Raw genomic sequence first — 24,676 nt, 5'->3', positions numbered from 1 at the left:
GTATTTTTTTTGTATCTCAGGGTCTCAGCCTCTGTGCACTTACTTGCACCGAGATGGAAACTAGACCAAACCAGACCAAGATGGACAGCCAGACCAAACAACTGGAACAGCTGTTTGAATAAACGGATTACACTGGCGACGGGCGGACGGGCCTAACTAGCCAGGAACACGGGCCTCACGGATGAAACCGTTAGGGCAAGAGAAGGATACGTTTGCTCTTAACTTAAAATTTGTTTAGAAAGTGGTTGTGAAACTGTAAGTCACACGTTATTTTCTGGACTTCTCTAGCTATGGTTAAAAAACCGTTGTGCGCTCCGAAAGAGGCAGAAGAGCGGCACCAAGGCAAAATCTCCAGATTTGACTACGACGAAAAGAGATTTGCAAACAGTCTATAACAACCGCAGCTTCCAGGGAAACAACTTCTCACGATTCTTCAGACGATAACAAGCACATTTGCTTTCTTTACTCTAATTTATGTTCACTTGAGTTCATAGGCCATTAGGCCTACTCACCATGCGCAAATATCCCCACATAGCAATTCATTGGTGGCATTTAATGTAAAAACTAAATTCAATTGTTAGACCTGCAATAAATGCACATTTGAGCAATTACAATAAATGTCAGAGTGATTGAATCTCTAGTTGTTTGAACAAAAGCAAGCAACAGAAAATGTAGAAAACAACAAACTTTTATTAGATTCATAGTCAGAGTTGTAATTATAAGCATTTTCATGCTGAGATACACCGTTGGAAAAAGAAACTTTCAGAAAATGAAGAGCATGCAAAAAATATTATTCCTGACACTAATAAATCCAACATTACAGCCCCCTTTACCTGTTTTGGGACACAGACACCAACACACTACAAAACTAAATAAAAGTACACTTAGTGAAATTATCCAAATATATTTTTAACAAACTGCTATGACATGTCTGTGAAGAAAATGAACCATTGTTGAGATCAAGTTTTAGAATAACATTTTTTAAAAACTTTTTTAAATAATGACAGTACACCACTTAATAAGGTTATATCAACGTACATAATGTTGAATAAATAAAAAACATTTGAAGAGTGGAGGACTGACTCATCAATGTAGATTCTTGTCGTGTTGTTAGTTGTAGAGATGATAAAAGTGACACATTAGTGACATCTACTGGCATATTGTGGGACTTATTATGCTACTAGAGTGTTATAAAGGTCAGGCAATAACTACACCATCTTGGTCACTTTACTTGAGCATTAAATCTGCCAGTCAACCACCTACTCAACGCAACCATTTAGTAAATACGAACAATGTTGCTATACTTATTTCTAATGACATTTCTCCAACATAAGTAGTAAAGACAAGAAATGGTTAATGTATTCTTACTCATTATCAAGCACTTCAGCATGAGGCGAGGATTATTTTCTTATCTACTAAACAATGCTCACAATAGTAAAGAAACTCAGTCCTTCTTGACACAATATCATTTTAGTATATTTGGCTAACAGAAGTGAGCTGTCCTGACAAAGTTTGCAACACTTTGTGTTGACATAGTTATAATTCAATTCAATTAAAAAGGAGAAAAGTTCCAATTGCCACAGGTTACTAAGTATCCCATTACATGACTTTGAGGTGTAATGAACAAGTTCCTCTCAAACTGGATATACTAATGTCCCTTATTCAGATCAAATGAAGCTGAAGCCGACTCCCTCATAGCATCCTCGTTGTTCTGCGGCTCTCTCACAGACCCAGTCATAACCGTACGCTAGCAATATCAAAAACAACCACACATTGTTGCCTTCAGTTCCACATTGTTCAGTACCACATTGGATAAGTGGCGATTTCGGAATACGACATGGTGCACAAGTTTTTAGACCCTTCCTGATAATGAGTATTTCTTGCCGTTTCACGGTGCTGTTATTAACACAGGATGTTCACAACGGTGTTCAAAGAGTGCAGGAGCAAGTTCAGGTGTTTTTTTCTCCTCCTCATGATGTGCTTACATAGTGTTCAGTAGACAAAGACACTATCCATATCCACATAGCTAAGTACACAGGTTAAATATTTCAGTTTTTATGCACACTCGTAGGTTTTGACATTAAGCACACACAAGTTTAGACGGTCAGATTTGTATCTAATGCTCACACTCACAAACCAACCAAAGTCTAACTTTGAGAGAGAAGGAGAGAGAAGCATGGGAGGATAGTCAACAGGGGGTGTAAACTGTGGTAGCACTGAGCTAGCAGGTGTTCCGTCTGTGCAGATTTAGCCTGAGATTAACACCATTGCTGCAACAACAAACCTAGAGATGGGGAGGAGGGCACTGGTTTATCAAGAAATGTACCTTTAAAAAGTATATTGTGGTACCCTTGTAGATTTCATATTTCTATAAACAAAATGTAACTGTGGGAAAATAAATACTTTTCGCTAACAGTACGTTTAAGTTAAAGTTAAGCAAAAGTTATGTTATTGGTACTTCATGCTACACAATAAAGACAACAGCTTAAACAATATTAATCTAGGTGGTTTTCCCTTACATTACCTGCCATTACATTTTGGGGTTAGCAGACATTTTGGTTAGCATAACTTGGATTTGAGACCAACTGGCTCAAAGTGCAATAAACACCTACGACCAAGTTATGAAAGTCTTATTTGACCCAGTTATTGACAAATTGCGCTGTCTATATTACCACGATTTAAACCATTGCTAGAAAATTGTCTTTCAAGGGTACAGAAGATATCTGCGCAGATAAAGTTCTCCTTCTGCAATTAAGTTGGGACATTATGATGAACATATATGTACGTGCTAGCATTACCTTACCTAAAACAGGTAACTAGTATTTAACAGGGCTCTGTCAACAAATTTAGTAGGCTACCAGAGACCACGAACCTTGTTTTTGTATCACCTGTGAGCATACTACAATTAACACAAGCCCATTAACAAGCATATCAATATTATATACATCATTCCAATTGCATATTTGGGAAAATGCTCAGAGTGCAAGTGGAGAAATAGCAGATGTCGGAATCCTGAATAATATTAAACCCTGTTTACTTTTGAACATACGGCATCAGAAGAACATGACCGATGTTCATATCACATCTTTTCACAATAAAAGGCATGTTGACGTGAACATTTATTTGGAACACAATTTGACTCACACATCCACATTTTGGATAAATCCCTTTAGCGCAACATGGCCATCTACAGTCGGTTCACACTGACAGACCAGGCATTACTTTGAGGCCCTTGGTCTCCTCTGAAATACAGGGAATTAGGATGAAGCAGCAGAAAAACAACAGAGTACAGCATCATGTACTTAGTCATTTGAAAGGTTTCCTAGTAGAAGCTCCATGGCATAAGAAGTTGGCTGACTGGACAAAGGGTGTTGGCAACTTCTGACGTTTTGGCAACTTCTGAAATAGAGTAACTTAGAAAAAACTAAGTGATTTATATCTATTAGATAATTGCTTTTGTAGGGTTTGTATCCCAGATTTCGGGTTACAATGATTTAGTCTCGTTATTAGTGTTACAAACGGAATGCGGGATGTTAGTTAACGTACAAGGCACTAGGTTTTGCTATAGGACTGACTGAGATCATGGGGGGGGGGGGGGCGTGGTTCACTACTGTAATTCTGACAGCAACAGCCAGAGGAAAGCACAAATAAAAGATGGACATTAAGAGGAGGAGAGCAGTAGATCTTTTGAGGAGGAGGAAGAGGAGGAGGAAGGAGGAGGGTGGTTAGGACTGCATCTCAGCACGCAGCATCCAGGGGAACCAGCAGCAGAACAGCAATCTGAGAAAGAGGATGAGCAGGAGGAAGAGGAGAGGGATTCGAATCAGTGGACACATTCATAAACAGGAGCTTATTTCTAATCTGCTATTTGTTGACTCAGAGACAACAGAGGCAGGAAAAGAAGAGGCTGTACCTTGATATTGAATTCTCAGAGGTGATGTCCTTGGGTGACCTCACCGTGTTGAATTTACGCTTTGGCTGGTTCACTAGAATAAACAAAGAACATATTTGGATAGAATGCAGACGTGGGAGTAGAAGGTACATCATGGCATGGGGTGGCATGGCACGCTGGCTAACATGGCCGGACGGATTTGACCTTAGATACTTACTAGACACCTGGTGGACTTTCTTCACCATCGTGCCGTCACCGCTATGACCGTCCTTTGGTCCGCAGATTCTGAGAGATCATTAACAGCATTAGCTAGTATTGTTCCAGACGGTCAGTCTGTTCAGAATGAACCTTTACAAATCACAACAGAGCATGTCGTATATTGTCTAGCTCTCCGTCTGAGAATGACTGATAAGCATGGTTACACAAGGTAACTGTAAAATGCTTTCTTATCAATAAAGTTGTTACGTTATTTTATTTCCGGGTCCTTTTTTGAACCAGGCGTTAAAGTAGGTGTTATGTTACCTCTGCACGCGAGATGGGGGTGCAAAGACGCCGTACTTGGGCATGCAGTTGAAGTAGCGGACACCAAAAACAGACCCATCATGCTTTCCTGTGGGATTCTCCAGCTCCACACCAAACCAGTAACCTGGACACACACACATCATCAATCATTAAACTTGACTAAACATCTATAATCATTTGTCAAACATTGCTGCAGTGACTTGATTTCACAACAGACCTACCTGGGGCAAAGTCTGTCTTTCCGTAATAGCGTATGATTCCCTGCTTCACACCAGCAACCAGCACCTGATCTCCAAGTTCCACCTTCACCCCATCTGGGTCCAGACTGGCTACGGACATGGACTTTTTCCTCAGAGCTGACAGAGAAAATCAATCAAATGTTTGTTAACATAATATATAATAGTGTGTTATAACGTCTATGAGTCATGCGTTATTTATGTGCTGTGCTCATATCAGAATGAATGCAATGGCCCTTGATGGGAAGACTCTTGTACCTCTCAATTAAATTAAATTCAAGGGCTTTATATTGGCATGGGAAACATATGTTATCATTGTCAAAGCAAACCTTTCTCTCTCTCCATTATTTCCTTCTTTTCTTTCTTGTTCTTTCCTGTGACGCGGGAGAAGTCCATGCGGGGCGTCTTGGGTGTGGAGGTGACAGAGGAGGGGGCCAGCTCAACAGCTTTAGCGATTTTTGACACTGGAGCAAAGATACCTTCAGGACAATAGAAGTGATTAGAGAAAACACTGAAAAAAGCTGCAAGCTCAAATCAGGTTTACCACAGCTGTTTTTCTGAAAACTAGCTGTACACAAAAGTCATGAAATCAAGTCTTCTCTTTGCTCTTTTCTCAAGGGGAATCTTGACACACTTCAACAATAGATTCAATAAAAAAATCCCAAAATGGTCATGTGAAATAAGAAATCAAAATCAAATCAAATCAAATGTATTTATAGAGCCCTTCTGACATCAGCTGATATATCAAAGTGCTGTACAGAAACCCAGCCTAAAACCCCAAACAGCAAGCAATGCAGGTGTAGAAGCAATAACAGGTGGTTACCCAGTTTGGGGGGGCAGATGAAGTAACGCACCCCTCCCACACTTCCGTCGTTCTTGCCCTCTGGCTCGTCCAGCTCCACCCCCACCCACTGGCCACTGGCGAACTCCGTGGTCCCACAGAAGCGCAGGGTGCCCGTCTGTGGAGGAGAGACTGTGTGAGGGCCAGGATTCAACATCAGCTCTGACATTTACCTCTGTTGTTTATGTTGGATTTTTACTAGCAAATTGAAATAACCTTGTTGCTCTCCACAGGGGCCCATTGGAGAAAAAAAACACATGATTTGTATTCTTGAAGGTGATACCAGGCAAGATTAAATAGTTAACAACACTTCTCCACAGCACTCAGACTTCTCTAGACCAGGGCAGCATACTGATCTGCTGTTTTTCTGTCATACTTGACTACTGACATACTAGGCTATGGTTAGTAGAGTAGTCTACACATCTCAACACAATACCATGTTTTAAGAGGTTATATTGTGGTCAGTAGGACATACACTATATATGCAAAAGTGTGTGGGCACCTCAAATCAAATCAAATCAAATTTTATTTGTCACATACACATGGTTAGCAGATGTTAATGCGAGTGTAGCGAAATGCTTGTGCTTCTAGTTCCGACAATGCAGTAATAACAAGTAATCTAACTAACAATTCCAAAACTACTGTCTTGTACACAGTGTAAGGGGATAAAGAATATGTACATAAGGATATATGAATGAGTGATGGTACAGAGCAGCATAGGCAAGATACAGTAGATGGTATCGAGTACAGTATGTACAAATGAGATGAGTATGTAAACAAAGTGGCATAGTTTAAAGTGGCTAGTGATACATGTATTACATAAGGATACAGTCGATGATATAGAGTACAGTATATACGTATGCATATGAGATGAATAATGTAGGGTAAGTAAAATTATATAAGGTAGCGTTGTTTAAAGTGGCTAGTGATATATTTACATCATTTCCCATCAATTCCCATTATTAAAGTGGCTGGAGTTGAGTCAGTGTCAGTGTGTTGGCAGCAGCCACTCAGTGTTAGTGGTGGCTGTTTAACAGTCTGATGGCCTTGAGATAGAAGCTGTTTTTCAGTCTCTCGGTCCCAGCTTTGATGCACCTGTACTGACCTCGCCTTCTGGATGATAGCGGGGTGAACAGGCAGTGGCTCGGGTGGTTGATGTCCTTGATGATCTTTATGGCCTTCCTGTGACATCGGGTGGTGTAGGTGTCCTGGAGGGCAGGTAGTTTGCCCCCGGTGATGCGTTGTGCAGACCTCACTACCCTCTGGAGAGCCTTACGGTTGAGGGCGGTGCAGTTGCCATACCAGGCGGTGATACAGCCCGCCAGGATGCTCTCGATTGTGCATCTGTAGAAGTTTGTGAGTGCTTTTGGTGACAAGCCGAATTTCTTCAGCCTCCTGAGGTTGAAGAGGCGCTGCTGCGCCTTCTTCACGATGCTGTCTGTGTGAGTGGACCAATTCAGTTTGTCTGTGATGTGTATGCCGAGGAACTTAAAACTTGCTACCCTCTCCACTACTGTTCCATCGATGTGGATAGGGGGGTGTTCCCTCTGCTGTTTCCTGAAGTCCACAATCATCTCCTTAGTTTTGTTGACGTTGAGTGTGAGGTTATTTTCCTGACACCACACTCCGAGGGCCCTCACCTCCTCCCTGTAGGCCGTCTCGTCGTTGTTGGTAATCAAGCCTACCACTGTTGTGTCGTCCGCAAACTTGATGATTGAGTTGGAGGCGTGCGTGGCCACGCAGTCGTGGGTGAACAGGGAGTACAGGAGAAGGCTCAGAACGCACCCTTGTGGGGCCCCAGTGTTGAGGATCAGCGGGGAGGAGATGTTGTTGCCTACCCTCACCACTCTTCAGGTTGTTATAGCAGCAAAGGGGAGACCCTCCCAATATTAATGCCCATGATTTTGAAACGAGATGTTCGACGCGCAGGTGTCCACATACGTTTGGTCACGTAGTGTATGTTTGAACACAGTGAGAGGTGCAATACAGTTGCACATTATAGACAGAAAAACCCCCCACATAGTCCACACATTGGTTTCCAATGCATTTGAACTGCAGTGAGTGATGCATAGTTAATGGCAAATGAATGCATCAAGTGAGACTACGTCATTTAGTGCAGTCAGTAATGCAGTCAGTCATGGAAATACACCTGAAAACACAATTAAATGTGTTCAGTTACGCAAGTAGACACACAGGTCGAAGGGCTACCCACCTGCTTCAGGTGATGCAGAGCTGAGTTGTCAATTTCATCACTGCTCGATTTTTTGGGGAGCTATACATGTTAACACAAGTTGGAATAAATGTTTGCTACAATTCACATGTTCTCTTCTCACACAGTACAACAAGCAGCAGGGCTCCACCATATAGGATGAATGCCTCACACTGGCCACTTTAAAAAAAAGATAAAGATAATTGAAAGCCATTTAAATGGTCTCATGCACATAAACGTGCTCACAAAATTCTGCAGTTCATTTTAATTCACGGTTTCAAATCTTTGAGGCTCCCATTTCTCACCCTTTGCTTCCCAATCCCGACAAAACACACAGACCTTCATGTCGTCCAGCACCACACGGTCGCCCAGTTTCAGGCCGATGGAGGTGAGCATGAGGTTGCCAGGGATGTTGTCGTAGTTGAGCAGGGTGGCACGGGGCAGGTTGCAGCTGAGTGGCACAGAGTCCAGCAGCAGCTGCTTCAGCTCCTTGGCCACCATGGCCGCCTCCGCTTTGTCCAGAGTCATGTCCATGGGGTCAGGGACCACCTCGGCTGGCCCCTGCCCTTTATCATTCTGTTAGAGACAGAGAGACAGAGAGACAGAGAGACAGAGAGACAGACAGACAGACAGACAGACAGACAGACAGACAGACAGACAGACAGACAGACAGACAGACAGACAGAGGAGCATGGAGGGAGAGAGAGAGATGGAGAGAGATGAAGAGACATGAGGAATAAATTGGCATATTTTTACTGTTTTGTGTAGAAGTCATCCCTACATATAACAGACAGAATCTGTTTTTATCTGAACAGTGTTTTCAAAGAGCGACTGCACCTAAAAAGCAACTTCCCATTTTGAAAATGGCCTATGTGGCTTCGATATGAGCCATAAACATTTATTCTAGTGTCAAAATTGACTACAAAGTGTAAATAGGATAATTTGTCTCGTCCAAAACTGAGAGTTAAGAGATGATAGGAAAATATCGTATGTCACGGAATGAAGGCAACTGTAACAGTTTTCCTTGGATTGGGTTTACTTCAATCCTTCCCACATGCCTGCAGCTGGCAGCCTCCAAGTAATCATCAATCTGGTTGCGCGGCTGCACGAGACCTGATCATAATGTCCATGGTCAATTTGGTTTGACATTCGATAGCTCTATGGGGCTAGTTCGGGACCATCAGTAAATTACACAATGTGCACAGAACAATATTTGAAAATGCCAATAGCTCCAAATCGCTATGTCTTAACCAACTATAAATTGTAGAAATCCATATACAAATATTGAAATCATTTAATGAGACAACTAAAATATGTGCAACATGAAAATATTGTGCCATTTACATTGTGTAATTTATTGATGGTCCCTAACTAGCCCCAGCGGTATCTAATGTCAAACAAATTTTGCCACGGTCGCACACCAGCCAGCTGAAACTAAGTGGTAAAAGAAGTTGGCTAGCAATAGCTTTCCTAGGTGACTTCAAGACATAAGACCTGGTTAGACTGTTTCATGTTATCTAGAAGGGTGAGTGGCTGTAACTGTGTACAGTTTCGGGAGAGTGAATGTATAAACCATACACTGCTTGCCACGTGAGAAAACACACAAAAGAGACACATATTAACCCCCCCCTCAAGACAACTCTGGTTTGGCTTCAGTCATTTCTTAATATCCAAGCTGAAAAACAAAGCCATGATAATCGAAAACTTCAACAAGCATTTCTCAACCTCGGCCAACAGCTCCGCCCCCCCCCCGCAGCTACTCGCCCAAGCCTCCCCAGCTTCTCCTTTACCCAAATCCAGATAGCAGATGTTCTGAAAGAGCTGCAAAACCTGGACCCGTACAAATCAGCCGGGCTTGACAATCTGGACCCTCTATTTCTGAAACTATCCGCCGCCATTGTCGCAACCCCTATTACCAGCCTGTTCAACCTCTTTTTCATATCGTCTGAGATCCCCAAGGATTGGAAAGATGCCGCAGTCATCCCCCTCTTCAAAGGGGGAGACACCCTGGACCCAAACTGTTACAGACCTATATCCATCCTGCCCTGCCTATCTAAGGTCTTCGAAAGCCAAGTCAACAAACAGATCACTGACCATCTCGAATCCCACCGTACCTTCTCCGCTGTGCAATCTGGTTTCCGAGCCGGTCACGGGTGCACTTCAGCCACGCTCAAGGTACTACACGATATCATAACCGCCATCGATAAAAGACAGTACTGTGCAGCCGTCTTCATCGACCTGGCCAAGGCTTTCGACTGTCAATCACCATATTCTTATCGGCAGACTCAGTAGCCTCGGTTTTTCTAATGACTGCCTTGGCTGGTTCACCAACTACTTTGCAGACAGAGTTCAGTGTGTCAAATCGGAGGGCATGTTGTCCGGTCCTCTGGCAGTCTCTATGGGGGTGCCACAGGGTTAAATTCTCGGGCCGACTCTTTTCTCTGTATATATCAATGATGTTGCTCTTGCTGCAGGCGATTCCCTGATCCACCTCTACGCAGACGACACCATTTTGTATACTTCTGGCCCTTCCTTGGACACTGTGCTATCTAACCTCCAAACAAGCTTCAATGCCATACAACACTCCTTCCGTGGCCTCCAACTGCTCTTAAACGCTAGTAAAACCATTTGCTGCCTGCACCCGCACGCCTGACTAGCATCACCACCCTGGATGGTTCCGACCTAGAATATGTGGACATCTATAAGTACCTAGGTGTCTGGCTAGACTGTAAACTCTCCTTCCAGACTCATATCAAACATCTCCAATCTAAAATCAAATCTAGAGTCGGCTTTCTATTCCGCAACAAAGCCTCCTTTACTCACGCCGCCAAACTTACCCTAGTAAAACTGACTATCCTACCGATCCTCGACTTCAGCGATGTCATCTACAAAATAGCTTCCAATATTCTACTCAGCAAACTGGATGCAGTTTATCACAGTGCCATCATTTTGTGTGCCATCATTTTGTTACTAAAGCACCTTATACCACCCACCACTGCGACCTGTATGCTCTAGTCGGCTGGCCCTCGCTACATATTCGTCGCAACACCCACTGGCTCCAGGTCATCTACAAGTCCATGCTAGGTAAAGCTCCGCCTTATCTCAGTTCACTGGTCACGATGGCAACACCCACCCGTAGCAGGCGCTCCAGCAGGTGTATCTCACTGATCATCCCTAAAGCCAACACCTCATTTGGCTGCCTTTCCTTCCAGTTCTCTGCTGCCTGTGACTGGAACGAATTGCAAAAATCGCTGAAGTTGGAGACTTTTATCTCCCTCACCAACTTTAAACATCTGCTATCTGAGCAGCTAACTGATCGCTGCAGCTGTACATAGTCCATCGGTAAATAGCCCACCCAATTTACCTACCTCATCCCCATACTGTTTTTATTTATTTACTTTTCTGCTCGTTTGCACACCAGTATCTCTACCTGCACATGACCATCTGATCATTTATCACTCCAGTGTTAATCTGCAAAATTATAATTATTTGCCTACCTCCTCATGCCTTTTGCACACAATGTATATTGACTCTTTTTTTTCTACTGTGTTATTGACTTGTTTATTGTTTACTCCATGTGTAACTCTGTGTTGTTGTCTGTTCACACTGCTATGCTTTATCTTGGCCAGGTCGCAGTTGTAAATGAGAACTTGTTCTCAACTAGCCTACCTGGGTAAATAAAGGTGAAATAAATAAAATAAAATAAATAAAAATAAAAGTTCAGCCCCCATTTAAGTTACCATGAAATCATATCAAAGAGGACATGAAACCTCAACATGTGCACCCATTTTATTAGGTGCACCCATCTAGTACCGGGTTGGGCCCCCCTTTAACCCTTTAACCCCAGAACAACCTGAATTATTCTGAGCATTCTACAAGATGTCGGAAACATTCCATAGGGATGTCGGTACATGCTGACGCTATGGCATCACACAGTTGCTGCAGATTGGACAGCGGTAGATTCATTCTACGAACAGCGCATTCCATCTCATCCCTAAGATGCTCTATTGGGTGGAGGTCTGGGGACTGCGCAGGCCACTCAAGTAAACTGAATTCGCTATCATTTTCTAGGTTATGTATTTCCACTCCTCAACTGTCCAGTGTTGGTGATCACGTGCCCACTGGAGCTGCTTCTTGTTTTTAGCTGATGGAGTGGGAAATGGTGTGCTCGTCTGCTGCAATAGCCCATCCATGACAAGGATGGACGAGTTGTGCATTTGGAGATGCTGCTCTGCACACCACTGTTGTACTGCAGCGTTATTTCTCAGTTTGCTGCCCGCCTGTTACACTCTTAGAAAAAAAGGTGCTATCTCGAACCGTAAAGGGTTATTCGGCTGTCCCCATAGGAGAACCCTTTGAAAAACCCTTTTTGGTTGCAGGTAGAACCCATTGTGTTTCTACAGAGGGTTCAACATGGAACCAAAAAGGGTTCAACATGGAACCCAAAAGGATTCTACCTGGAACCAAAAAGGGTTCTCCTATGGGGACAGTCAAAGGACCCTTTTGGAAGCCTTTTTTCGAAGAGTGTAGCTTGCACGATTCTTACTATTCTCTATCGACCTCTCTCATCCTTTTGCTCCTCCCTTCCTATTGGCAGAACCTCAAAGGGCAGTACCCGTGCTAAGGTCTATTTCAATGCTGGTCAGACCAATCGGAATCCATGCTTCCAGATTGTTTTGATCACGTGGAGCTGATCGGGACTTCAGGAAACAGCAGAGGGAGCAAGCCCCTATCCACATCAACGGGACAGCAGTGGAGAAAGTGGAAAGCTTCAAGTTCCTCGATATACACATCACTGACGATCTGAAAGGGTCCACCCACACAGCCAGTGTGGTGAGGAAGGCACAACAGCGCCTCTTCATCCTCAGGAGGCTGAATAAATTTGTCTTGGCCCCTAAAACCCTCACAAACTTTTACAGATGCACAATTGAGAGCATCCTGTTGGGCTGTATCACTGCCTGGTATGGCAACTCCACCCCCCTTAACCGCAGTGCTCTCCAGAGCGTGGTGCGGTCTGCACAATGCATCACCGGGGGCAAACTACCAGGACACCTACAGCACCCGATGTCACAGGAAGGCCAAAAGGTTAATCAAGGACATCAACCATACGAGCCATGGGCTGTTCCCCCTGCTATCATCCAGAAGGCGAGGTCCGTACATATTCATCAAAGCTGGGACCGAGAGACTGAAAAACAGCTTCTATCTCAAGGCCATCAGACTGTTAAACAGCCATCGCTAGCCGGCTTCCACCCGGGTATGCAACCCTGCACCTTAGAGGCTTCTGCCCTATATACATAGACTTGGAATCACTGGTTACTTTAATAATGGTACATTAGTCATTTTAATAATGTTTACATACTGCTTTACTCATCTCATATGTATATACTGTATTCTATTCTACTGTATTTTCGTCAATGCCACTCTGACATTCCTCTATCAATGCCACTCCGACATTCCTCTATCAAAGGTTAGTCATTAAAACTCGTTTTTTAACCACTCCACAAATTTATTGTTAACAAACTATAGTTTTGGCAAGTCTACTTTGTGCATGACACAAGTAATTTTTCCAACAATTGTTTACAGACAGATTATTTCACTTATAATTCACTGTATCACAATTCCAGTGGGTCAAAAGTTTACATACACTGTTTACGTACCCCAGTTTCTGTGTTCTTTCTGCTTCCTGAAATTCCCCCAAGCAGCTGATTGGTCGGCCCCATTGCTAATTGGAGCTGACCCCGCCCTCTCATCAGAGGATATCCCCTTTACAGCTGTATATGAGCCAGTGTTCCTTTGTTAGGAGAGAGATGAGGGTGATAGCCTGTATAGGTTGTTTTTTAGAAAGAGATTTGGTATGTACTATGTTAGTTGTTGCTGAGAGAGATGATTAGTGTGTCCTGTGTTGGTTGTTGCTGAGAGAGAGCTGATTAGTATGTCCTGTGTTGGTTTTTGCTGAGAGACAGGTTTTTGTACATTGTAGCCACTGCTTTTAAGGTATGTGTCTCCCCATAGGAGGCAGTGCTTTTGATTTATTGAAATTGTTTACTTATGTTTGTATTCTGTCTTTGTTCCCTGGGGGGAAGGGGAAGGCACCTAGGGAGTGCTTAGGCAAGAGGCCTGCGGGCATACATAACCCGTAGTATTTACTGTCTATACACACTAGGTAAGACCTGGGTGGACCATCCCCTGTATTTTGGTTAGCGCACCAGGTGGTGCTAAGTTAGGTGGGTAGGCAGGTAAGGTAGAGGGGGCTTTGACATTAACTTGCTGGTTCCGTTCAGCCCCTTTTCCTGAATTACCGTTTGACGGAATAAATTCCCAGTAAACAGTAAATTCTCTGCCTTCGTCATCCTTACTCGCACCTAAAGTCTCATAACTATTTTGCTCCACGGGGAGTTGAGTTGTAGCAGGGTGTTGCGTTCCCTCTTCTTAGAGGCGTACGTAACAACACTAAGTTGACTGTGCCTTTAAACAACTTGGAAAATTCCAGAAAATTATGTGATGGCTTAAGTTGCTTCTGATTGACATCATTTGAGTCAATTGGAGGTGTACATGTGTATGTATTTAAAGGCCTACCTTCAAACTCAGTGCCTCTTTGATTTTCCCATGATGTCATGCAATCAGCCAAGACCTCAGAAAAAAAATGTAGACCTCCACAAGTCTGGTTCATCCTTGGGAGCAATTTCCAAACGCCTGAAGGTACTACGTTCATCTGAACAAGCAATAGTACGCAAGTATAAACACCATGGAACCACACAGCCGTCATACCGCTCAGGAAGCAGATGCGTTCTGTCTCCTAGAGATGAACGTACTTTGGTGCAAAAAGTGCAAATCAATCCCAGAACAACAGCAAAGGACCTTGTGAAGATGCTGGAGGAAATGGGTACAGAAGTATCTACATCCACTGTAAAACGAGTCCTATATCGACATAACCTGAAAGGCCACTCAGCAAGGAAGAAGCCGCTGCTCCAAAACCGCCATAAAAAGCCAGACTACGGTTTGCAAATGCACATGGGGACAAAGATTGTACATTTGGAGAAATGTCCTCTGGTCTGATGAAACAAAAATATAACTGTTTGGCCATAATGACCATCGTTATGTTTGGAGGAAAAAGGGGGACGCTTGCAAGCCGAAGAACACCATCCCAACCGTGAAGCGCGAGAGTGGCAGCATCATGAAGTGGGGGTTCTTTGCTGCAGGAGGGACTGGTGCATTTCACAAAATAGATAGCATCATGAGGGAGGAAAATTGTGGATACTGTATATTGAAGCAACATCTCAAGACATCAGTTAAAGCTTGGTCACAAATGGGTCTTCTAAATGTACAATGACCCCAAGCATACTTCCAAAGTTGTAGCAAAATGGCTTAAGGACAACAAAGTCAGGGTATTGGTGTGCCCATCGCAAAGCCCTGACCTCAATCCTATAGAAAATGTGTGGGCAGAACTGAAAAAGCGTGTGCGAGCAAGTGTAACAGTATAACTTTAGACCGTCCCCTCGCCCATACCCGGGCGTGAACCAGGGACCCTCTGCACACATCAACAACAGTCACCCACGAAGCATCGTTACCCATCGCTCCACAAAAGCCACGGCCCTTGCAGAGCAAGGGGAACTACTACTTCAAGGTCTCAGAGCAAGTGACGTCACCGATTGAAATGCTATTTAGCGCGCACCGCTAACTAAGCTAGCCGTTTCACATCCGTTACACAGGGAGGCCTACAAACCTAACTCAGTTACACCTGCTTTGTCAGGAGAAATGGGCCAAAATTCACCCAACTTATTGTGGAAAGCTTGTGGAAGGCAACCTAAACGTTTGACCCAAGTTTAAACAATTTAAAGGCAATGCTACCAAATAGTAATTGAGTGTATATAAACTTCTGACCCACTGGGAATGTGATTAAAGAAATAAAAGCTGAAATAAATAATTCTCTCTACTATTATTCTGACATTTCACATTCTTAAAATAGTGGTTATCCTAACTGACCTAAAACAGGGAATTTTTACTAGGATTAAATGTCAGGAATTGTGAAACTGAGGTTAACTGTATTTGACTAAGGTGTATGTAAACTTCCGAATTCAACTGTATGTCTGTAGTTAGTTACCATGAGAAAGAAACCTACTAAACAGAGGTCTAGACAGTCAATAGTGCTCTTACCCTGACAGTGGGGTTGGCTCCATGCTCTAGCAGACACTGGACTGATCCCAGACACAGGTTGGAGGCAGCAATGTGCAGGGCTGTGCCATAGTGGAAGTCACTGCAGGTGGAATTCAGTACTACAGAGACAGTACAACCAGGTTCAGATCAAATCAATCTGAATTTGATTTCCAAAGACAGCTATTATCTTTGTTTTATTCTGAAAGCGTAACCAATTTTTTCTCTTAGGAGTTTCTGAAAGCGTTACCAACTTCTTCTCTTAGGAGTCTCGTGTGGTGTTTGAGCCACATGGCCCGTAGACAGGAGAATAACAATGAGACGAAATGGCCCCAATCAATGGTCAGTGTGGAGGAGCAATGAGAAATCAATGTAGCAATGAGAAATCAATGTATCAATAGTTAATGAAATGGCCTTGGGTCAAGGCTGGTATGGGCTTGATGGAGTGTTAGTTCTGATTGGAAGTCTAGGGAGGGTTAGGAGGAACACAGACATACAGGAGCATGCCAGAACTGACAAGACTGACTATGTTGTTAGTTGGCTAGGTAGACAACATGGGTTGTGTTGATGCTACTCACCTCTAGCTTTGGAGACCTTGAGGAGAATGCGAATCAGCTCTGGCACGTCGAAGTATGCAGCATAGTGCACGGCGTTCATGTTGGTCCAGCGGCTGCGGAGACTAACGTCTGCCCCCAGGGAAATGAGCTGATTGGACAGCCTGAGGGCAGCGGCAGGGTCACCTGGATGGGGTCACAAGATGGACAAAACTGGTAGGAAACTACATTGAATCTTAAGCTTAAAAACACTTTATTTTATGAAAGCTTTATTGAGAAATCAGACACTTGAAATGAACAATCAGTTCAAGGTTTGAGAGTCTCACCAACACCATGGGCCCCGGCTTTGCAACTGTAGTGGAGCAAGGTCATGTCTGTCAGTCCATCACGGTCATTGACATGGCAACCACGCTTCAAGATCTGTAAAAGGAGACAAGAACTGTTCAGTGAACTGAGAGAGGGAGAGAGATGCTAGGGGAAAGGCAGAGAGAGCAGTAGTATCATATGCCTTTTTAAACACTATGAAACATTGAAAACACCACACATACAGACTATAGGGCTATAGCCTCTCATCTCTTTGAGAGATGCATCCTGTGCTTATCGTAGCCACATTAGCAGGATGAGCCATTCACACCCAATTCGCACAGACGACACATGTCTGTGAAGTCTAATGATGGGGAGTCATGAGATCCTGCTGAGTCATGAATTAAGCACTACATTTATTTTCACTGCATTGCAATTTCATCAGAGGCTATCATTGCTGAGTAGCATACGTCAACATGAGGAACTGGCACCCATTTTGCATAGGTAAAACATTTGAGGGACACAAATATTGAAACGATGGCAGTCGTTACCGGAAGTGACATTAATTTACTATGCTGTTTCAGCTGAATATCTAAGCTTGTACTTGGTACATTGAAAATAGTACAAATAGGAGTTAATAGCAAACTATTCATAGCAGCCTTTACAATGTCGAATAACCTCCATCAATGTCTTGCTGAGTGTAATGCAAAGCCATATTCCCAATGGTGTAGATTGAAGAAGCAGTGAAACTCCAGTTAATTAGCTCTTTCCTCTGGTGCCAGCAGACAGCAGTGACGGGTGCCGAGTGACAAGTGAAAAAGGACCCATCCGGATTCCCGAACAAGACTAGCAACTATCTCGGGACAGTTCATTATCCACCAGTGTCAATCAAGAGAGACGAAATGAGCACACTCTCCTCAAGCCCTGACATTATGCCTTTTCATACAGAGACATGTAGTCCAACTGAATGAACATGATATTATCAGACAGGTCCTCTCCTGAGGCTGAACGATGACACCCCCATGCACACTTTCATGATTCAACATGGATTCAACGTGGATTCTATAAGGTGAATCGCCGTAGCTGCAGTGCTAACACGAAGCTAGCCTTACACATCTGATTCAACTTAATTTAGGACTTTGTTAGGTTAAATCAGGTGCGTTAAAACTATGATTGGAGCAAAAGCCTACACCCACACAGCCTTTTGTAGATAAGTCAATGCATCTCTGTTAATAAAAATACTGTACAATTTGCCAGAGGGCTGAGGTTGTTTACTGACAGTGCAGCGACGTGGTTCTTTACCCATATCTGACAGCCTGGTCTGATTTAGAGTCTGTCTTAGTGCAGAGCCTGTATGGGTAATGGAAAGGACCTATTATCTCAGCCATCAATCACAGCCATCACGGCGTCCTGGGGGACACCCAGGAACTGAGGCTGACTTTACGATCAGTCCTAACACTAAAGCTGCATCAATAAGAGGAAACCGAGTTAACTAAGAGTGTGTATTTGTATGTGTGGATACGTATGTGTGTGTGTGTGTGTGTGTGTGTACATGTGTTTTTATGGGGCATATCTTCCCTCTCTCTAAGACAGTAGAGCGGGATTAAGAAATTAATCTGAAACTAGAAGTATGCATACTTTATGTTGATTCACAACCCACCCTCATCACTCTTCTTCTTCAGGGTTATGAGAGTTCCCTCTCCCACGATCACATTACCACTACTCACACTGCAGTAATGGTTGGTCCTGAGCTAAAGATGTGCACTTTCATCTAAGCAACAGCAAAATAAAGGGAATCAACTGAAACATAAACTACACCTTATATGACCTTATAGTAAGGTGTTTTTTTTAAAGCACACTAGTAGAGCCTCAACTTTGCTAAGGTAACCCAACGGGTTGTAAGTCATGCCTCCAACTGAACCCAAAGCCTCTCGTTCCATGTTCTCTTCAACTAATGACTGTATCACTGTATTTTGTTTCCTGTGTGTATTGTATTTTGGTTGGAGACCTGTATCTTTGGTGCACTATGCAGTAATATACTTTATCTGACTGTTATATACACAGTAGAAATAAAGAAGAAAAGTATTTGGTTCCAAGCAATGAGCCTTGTGGGACGCCAAATTCAACTTTGGAACATTCAGAAGATTTGATACCAATACTGATACGTTTAGGCCAGGGATGGGCAACTTGTGTCCTGCCACTTTTGTAGGCTCGCGGATCAATTTCCACAAAAAAACTCAGAACTTTTAGGAACCCAGTCAGGATCTCATCTTGTTGTTGAGAGTTAGAATATTACAATATACAAGGTGCAAATTTGGTTGTGCATCAGAAGTCTTTCTCCTGAGATATCAGTCGGACAGTCACTCAATTATCCCATGTCAGCTAACATTTTTTAGATTGGTAAATTTGTCTAGCCAGCTATGTAAACTTGTAGCAATCATAGCCAAATTACCGACTGTGGGGCCCCCACTGATTCTCTTAGTCACTCTCACTCAGATATCATACTAAAAACTGCAAACATTTCTCTCTACCTTATGGCACAACGTGTAGAATTGCAGGACATTTGCTGTAAAACTGCGCATTTTTCTCTCTGCCCCATGGCAAAACGAGTAGAATGGCATGAAATTAGTTATAAAATGGCAAAATATTCTATCCGCCCCATGGCAAAATGTGTAGAATTGCAGCAAACTTGCTTTGTAACTGCAATATTTTCTCTACGCCCCATGGTAAAATGTATAGAATTGCAAGAAATGTACTGAAAAGGTTCCTTTCTGCTGTCAAGAGAAGCAAAATGTTTCGCTCAGGAGGTAGGCCCCCCCCAACAAATGTTTTGCTTAAGGCCCCCAAAAGGCTAGGGCCGGCATGTGTGGGTATGAACGCAGACCCGTGAGCCACTGCGCCCCACATGAAGAGTTCAGATTTCTTGTTGCCCCCCACCCAATCAAAGTTGCCCATCCCTATTCTAGGCCTACAGATTTCTACATATATCTGTATGTTTCTGCCAGTGTTGTGTGAGCTGTAGTCAGGCCTGTAGTCTGCTGAAAGTCCTTACTGGCAGTAACTCACCTCGTTTCCGATGAGGTCGATCTTGTGCTGGACCTGTGGGACCCACTGACGGATGATGGCGAAAAGCTCTGGGATGGTGGTGCGCGGATCCAGCAGGATCTCCAGACACGCAGGATCATTTGGGTCAAAGAATGTGAAGACTGGAATGGTAAGGAAAATGCCAACAAGATTATTACCCTCCTCATGAAATCAGTATGAAATGTGCCTCTCTTGCTATTCTTCGTTCTTGTCCAGACAGCATATTGACTCATTCTGAATGTGTGACATTAAATATCATACATATTTTTATCTTGTAAAAAATGTCATTTATATTTTGGGTTGTATTTTTCAGTAGGCCTCTTAGTGCGCTCTATTTAATTACTTATGGAGTTCTCTCTGTTGAACATCCAATCGTTCTGTCCTGTCTGAAAGCACTGTTTCTATAAGCAGCACGAGGTAGATTGAAACCCTATCAAAGTGGAAACGTTGCACTGAAATAACACAATCATTCTTACTTTGTTTTTATAACACACCATCATAATAGATGCATTGAAGCTTGTGGGCAAACTGAAATGAAAAGCTTTACATCACACTAGTCTGCAGAAAACACTTACATTCATTGGCATAGAGTGGAATAAGTCCGGCAGTATCATACTGTTTGCATATAACAGCCCCAAAGCCAAGATCCATCTACTAAAATAATCAATAACATGCTATAAAAGTCCTTGTTCACTTATTTATGATAATATACATTTCATTAAATATTTTAATTATGTTTCTATGAATCTGCAGAGGTTGTTTTGACCAGGCAGTGGTCTGTGCTTGGTGAAAGGCTCTTTGTGGATCGAGGCTACAGTAGCACACGTCCCAGAGCCCAAACTCCACTGTTACATATAAAGCAGTGTTGGGTAGGGTGCATTAACAAAGGGCCTGGGCCTGTATTCACAAAACATCCCAAGGTGCTGATCTAGGATCAGGTCACCCCTGTCCATATAATCGTAGACAAGATAGTAGCTACTAACAATTGGATACCACGAAATTGGGGAGAAAAAGGGGGTAAAATTAAAATAAATAAATAAAATAATAAATAAATAAAAAGCACTCCTACTATGAGACACTTCCTGTGAATACGGTCCCTGGAGCCTGAGACCTAGGACCCACCATAGTCTTTGGGGAGGGGGGCCTGTGCAGATGGGTGGACCATGGGCCTCTTCCGGGGCTCATGAACTGGGCTCTGGTACTCAGAGGCAGGCTGGGCCTCCTCCTCCACCTCGGCAGTCTGCTCTTTAGTCATTCTGCTAGATGTTGCCAGGCCTGGAAAAGATGACAAACATTTATTGAGTGGCGCTACAAAACAAACAGCTCTATCGCAGGTTTCTCTGAACAGTTGTCATACGTCTGTGACTCAGCCAAGAGTCACATGAAGTAGTTGCTTATAAGAGTCTTGTTCCCATGACAGTCTCTCTACTCTGGCAAGTCTATGCCTTGCAGATGCCCCTCCCAGAGCAGACAGGCTCTATGTTTGGCTCTAGGGCCTGTGAGAGACGTTCACTAGTGACTCACTGATAACTGCACTTACTGACAAGAGATGAGGAGATTCAGGGAGCAGGCAGACTAACAGGCAGGCTAATTTATTGTACCATTTCAGTGCATGCTAATGCTAACTCTTAATGTCCATCATTGAACTGTAAATAGCTAATGGGCTGAGCTATATTTTCCAAATAGTATATGTAGCAGCATATCTCGCACATCCGTCCTATGAGAAATCAGGGATGCGTGTACTGTACAGTATGTGTTGGACATTGCAGCACTAATTTCTAAAGTGCTGCTGAACAAACCGTAAAACATCTATGTAAAAGCCCTATAGTATCAGTATACCAACGCTAATGCAATTTTGTATACAACACAATGGACCCTTTGGCCTATAACATTCACAGACCTGACTAGATTTCCATCCTAAAATAAATGTTCACACTCTCATCTAGGGTCAGAAAATAAGTTATGTGTATGTGTTAATAAACACCCCTTTAGAACAGAACCCATAACCACTATTTATCCCAACATTGAAATGGGAACAAAGTCTATGATAGTGGAAATTATTCACTGGGTCTTTTTAGTCAAGTCCAAAGGTTTCCTCCTCCATAGTCTGAATGCACAGTGAGCACACCCCATGTAAAATGATTAATCTGCCAATTAATCTAATACACGGACTAAATTGTCCATCTATGCCTCTGCTAAGCCTTTTTGTATTTTGAAAAAAGTCCAGAGAGTGGGGAGAAAGAGAGAGAGAGAGGGCTAATCACACAATCAGTAAAAGCCTTATCCTGTTGCGCAACTGTGCTACTGTATCAGTCTACCAACTCATTGTCCCAAGCACTATGGGGTCAAACAGTGAGTCAAAACAGAGGCCATACATTGGTCTGTGCTGTATTCATTAAGCTTAGAGAAACTACATTAACAGAGACCGATTCTGCTGTTATACAGACATATACTCAAAGCCAAATGAACAACCCGCACTCAGGCAGATACCACCCTCCTGATACTCTCTCTATGAGTTGCCTGTTGCCTTCAGTTGCATCATATTGAGGGGGATTCCTAGTCGTGTTTGGATATGGATACATAAGATGGATACAAAGCCTGTAAAGGTTTTCCTCCTCTTCGTCTGAAGAGGAGGTGTAGCAAGGATTGGACCAAGATGCGGCGTGGTAAGTGTCCATGGTTGTTTATTTAAAAAACATAAACACTATGAATACAAAAACAATAAACGTGAACAAACCGAAACAGTACCGTGTGGCGACAAACACAGACACGGAAACAAAGAACACTAAGGTCAGGGTGTGACACAGCCAAGATAGATCACGGCCTGGATGATTTGGGAGCAACTGTCCCCGTGCAGTTTGTCACCTTACCTACAAGCTCCTACATGTCTTTTTATTTCTTCCTTTAATTATAGACTTTCTTTACCGCTTCCCACGATTTGCTGCTGAATCAATAGCCACTGCAGAATGGGTGATAAAACACATTGCCTGACATCCCAAAAGGATTATGTTGAAATAAAGGGTATCCATGATATAGCGTCCAATGACTAGCATACCTGTGCAGTGCAGTACCTGTCACCTATTATGACTATACTGCTAACAGAGTCCAGTAAAGGCAGCCATCATCGTCTCCTCCGAGTTGCCCGGCTCCTCCTAGTTCCTACCCCTGATATGACAGTAGTGTGTTTCATGAATAAAGTCTCAGTCACAGACAGCATTTTCCCTGGTATAGATGTGATGTATAATTAGCATGAGCACATTATTTGTTTAATTAAATGAGTACTGTATACAACTAAGTCTTATGCAATAGTGCTCATATGAGTCAACCAGATGTATACATTTTTGGAGGCAAATACATTCAGATAGCAAAATAGGAGAAAGAAAATGGTGCGACAAACTTGACAGATTTTGATATTCTACTCAATCCCTACTGTAATGGAATGAATAGCATTTGATCATTTGGCTGGGTCACACTAATGACAAAAACAATAGGCCAGAGCTGTATTTTTGAGTTATTAACGATAAATAAAAACAACATATTAGTGTTGCAACGAGCAATAATGCAAATGTGCATATCACATCGCCCAACAACGTGTGTGATAACAGAGCTTTTGACAAGCCTATATGAGAAAATGTGTCAATTCGTGACTTGTGCGTAGCAGAGGGCGTGTACACAGCCAACCAGGAAAAAAACGCCCCGTTGGCAAACAATGAGAAAGATGCTGGAGGAGGAATATACACATGGCATGTGCAACTATTAATTTGATCTAATAACAATGCGCTGACGTCTTATGTTTGCGCTTATATTATAAAATGGGCGCAAAAAAAACAAACATCTGCCCGTGAGAGTTCATGGAACAGTGTTTCAGAGCATCTCCATCTTTCTAGGCTCCGTATCAAGACAAACACACCGGCTGTGAAAAACACAGACGCAAATAAATCTAATCAAACTAAATATATCCAATAATTAGAATCGTATATGCATGAATGGTATTCATCTTACCTCAAAACAAGCCTTGTCGATTATCTCTAGCTTTTCCTCGCGGTTCAGCTAGATGAGAACTGCAATGGTGCTGAAGATGCTGCTGTACTGCTGCGAAGGTCTTTCTCTGTGCCTGCGTCACGTTGGACCACAACGTTGGCTACCATTGCGTGTGTCCTTCCTAGGCACACGAATTCGCCTAGATACCACAGTCAGAAAATGTGCTATATCTTAATAATTCATGAAAAAAACGTATTTTTGATCTTAACTTAAGGTTAGGGTTAGATATAAGGTGTGGTTAAATTAAAAAACGTTTTTTTCTATATAGAAATATGCGGGGTTCTGACTTTGTGGCTGTGGTAACTAGTTACGATCATCTTCAATTTATATATATTTTTTTTTCATTTCATCTTTGTTTAACCAGGTAGGCAAGTTGAGAACAAGTTCTCATTTACAATTGCGACCTGGCCAAGATAAAGCAAAACAGTTCGACACATACAACGACACAGAGTTATACATGGAGTAAAACGAACATACAGTCAATAATACAGCATAAACACGTCTATATACGATGTGAGCAAATGAGGTGAGATAAGGGAGGTAAAGGCAAAAAAAGGCCATGGTGGCAAAGTAAATACAATATAGCAAGTAAAACACTGGAATGGTAGATTTGCAGTGGAAGAATGTGCAAAGTAGAAATAAAAATAATGGGGTGCAAAGGAGCAAAATAAATAAATAAATAAAATAAATACAGTAGGGAAAGAGGTAGATGTTTGGGCTAAATTATAGGTGGGCTATGTACAGGTGCAGTAATCTGTGAGCTGCTCTGACAGTTGGTGCTTAAAGCTAGTGAGGGAGATAAGTGTTTCCAGTTTCAGAGATTTTTGTAGTTCGTTCCAGTCA

The 24,676-nt window shown here is 42.8% G+C and overlaps 1 protein-coding gene across 2 annotated transcripts; it reads right to left on the bottom strand.

Moving 5' to 3' along the window:
• Window positions 1–672: 672 nt before the first annotated feature.
• LOC139386090 (CAP-Gly domain-containing linker protein 3-like) lies at window positions 673–23,972 on the bottom strand. Of its 2 annotated transcripts, XM_071131511.1 has the most exons (15): window positions 23,795–23,909; window positions 20,915–21,067; window positions 19,775–19,914; window positions 16,732–16,825; window positions 16,430–16,591; window positions 15,855–15,973; window positions 8,040–8,276; window positions 7,704–7,763; window positions 5,474–5,609; window positions 4,980–5,129; window positions 4,636–4,770; window positions 4,415–4,538; window positions 4,110–4,177; window positions 3,914–3,986; window positions 673–3,780 (listed from the first exon to the last, which is right to left on the bottom strand). In XM_071131511.1, the coding sequence occupies exons 2-15, from the start codon at window positions 21,045–21,047 to the stop codon at window positions 3,726–3,728; spliced, it is 1,686 nt and encodes a 561-aa protein (XP_070987612.1). In that variant the 5' UTR covers window positions 21,048–21,067; window positions 23,795–23,909; the 3' UTR covers window positions 673–3,725. The 2 variants fall into 2 exon arrangements, with proteins under 2 accessions (XP_070987612.1, XP_070987613.1); XM_071131512.1 differs by lacking the exon at window positions 7,704–7,763 and having other exon boundaries at window positions 23,795–23,972.
• Window positions 23,973–24,676: the final 704 nt, after the last annotated feature.

This window comes from Oncorhynchus clarkii, chromosome 27, assembly GCF_045791955.1.
Source record: "Oncorhynchus clarkii lewisi isolate Uvic-CL-2024 chromosome 27, UVic_Ocla_1.0, whole genome shotgun sequence".
NCBI classification, from domain to species: Eukaryota; Metazoa; Chordata; class Actinopteri; order Salmoniformes; family Salmonidae; genus Oncorhynchus; species Oncorhynchus clarkii.
This window is presented reverse-complemented; position numbering and strand designations above follow the sequence as displayed.

Bases quoted from the DNA above. Each gene is read 5' to 3' on its own strand.
- LOC139386090 (XM_071131511.1), bottom strand. From the start codon at position 21,047: ATGACTAAAGAGCAGACTGCCGAGGTGGAGGAGGAGGCCCAGCCTGCC. The intron at 5,610-7,703 runs GTGGGTAGCCCT...TCTCCTCCACAG, and splicing joins CTCTGCATCACCTGAAGCAG to ACGGGCACCCTGCGCTTCTG. The intron at 4,771-4,979 runs GTTTGCTTTGAC...TTTCTCTGTCAG, and splicing joins AATAATGGAGAGAGAGAAAG to CTCTGAGGAAAAAGTCCATG.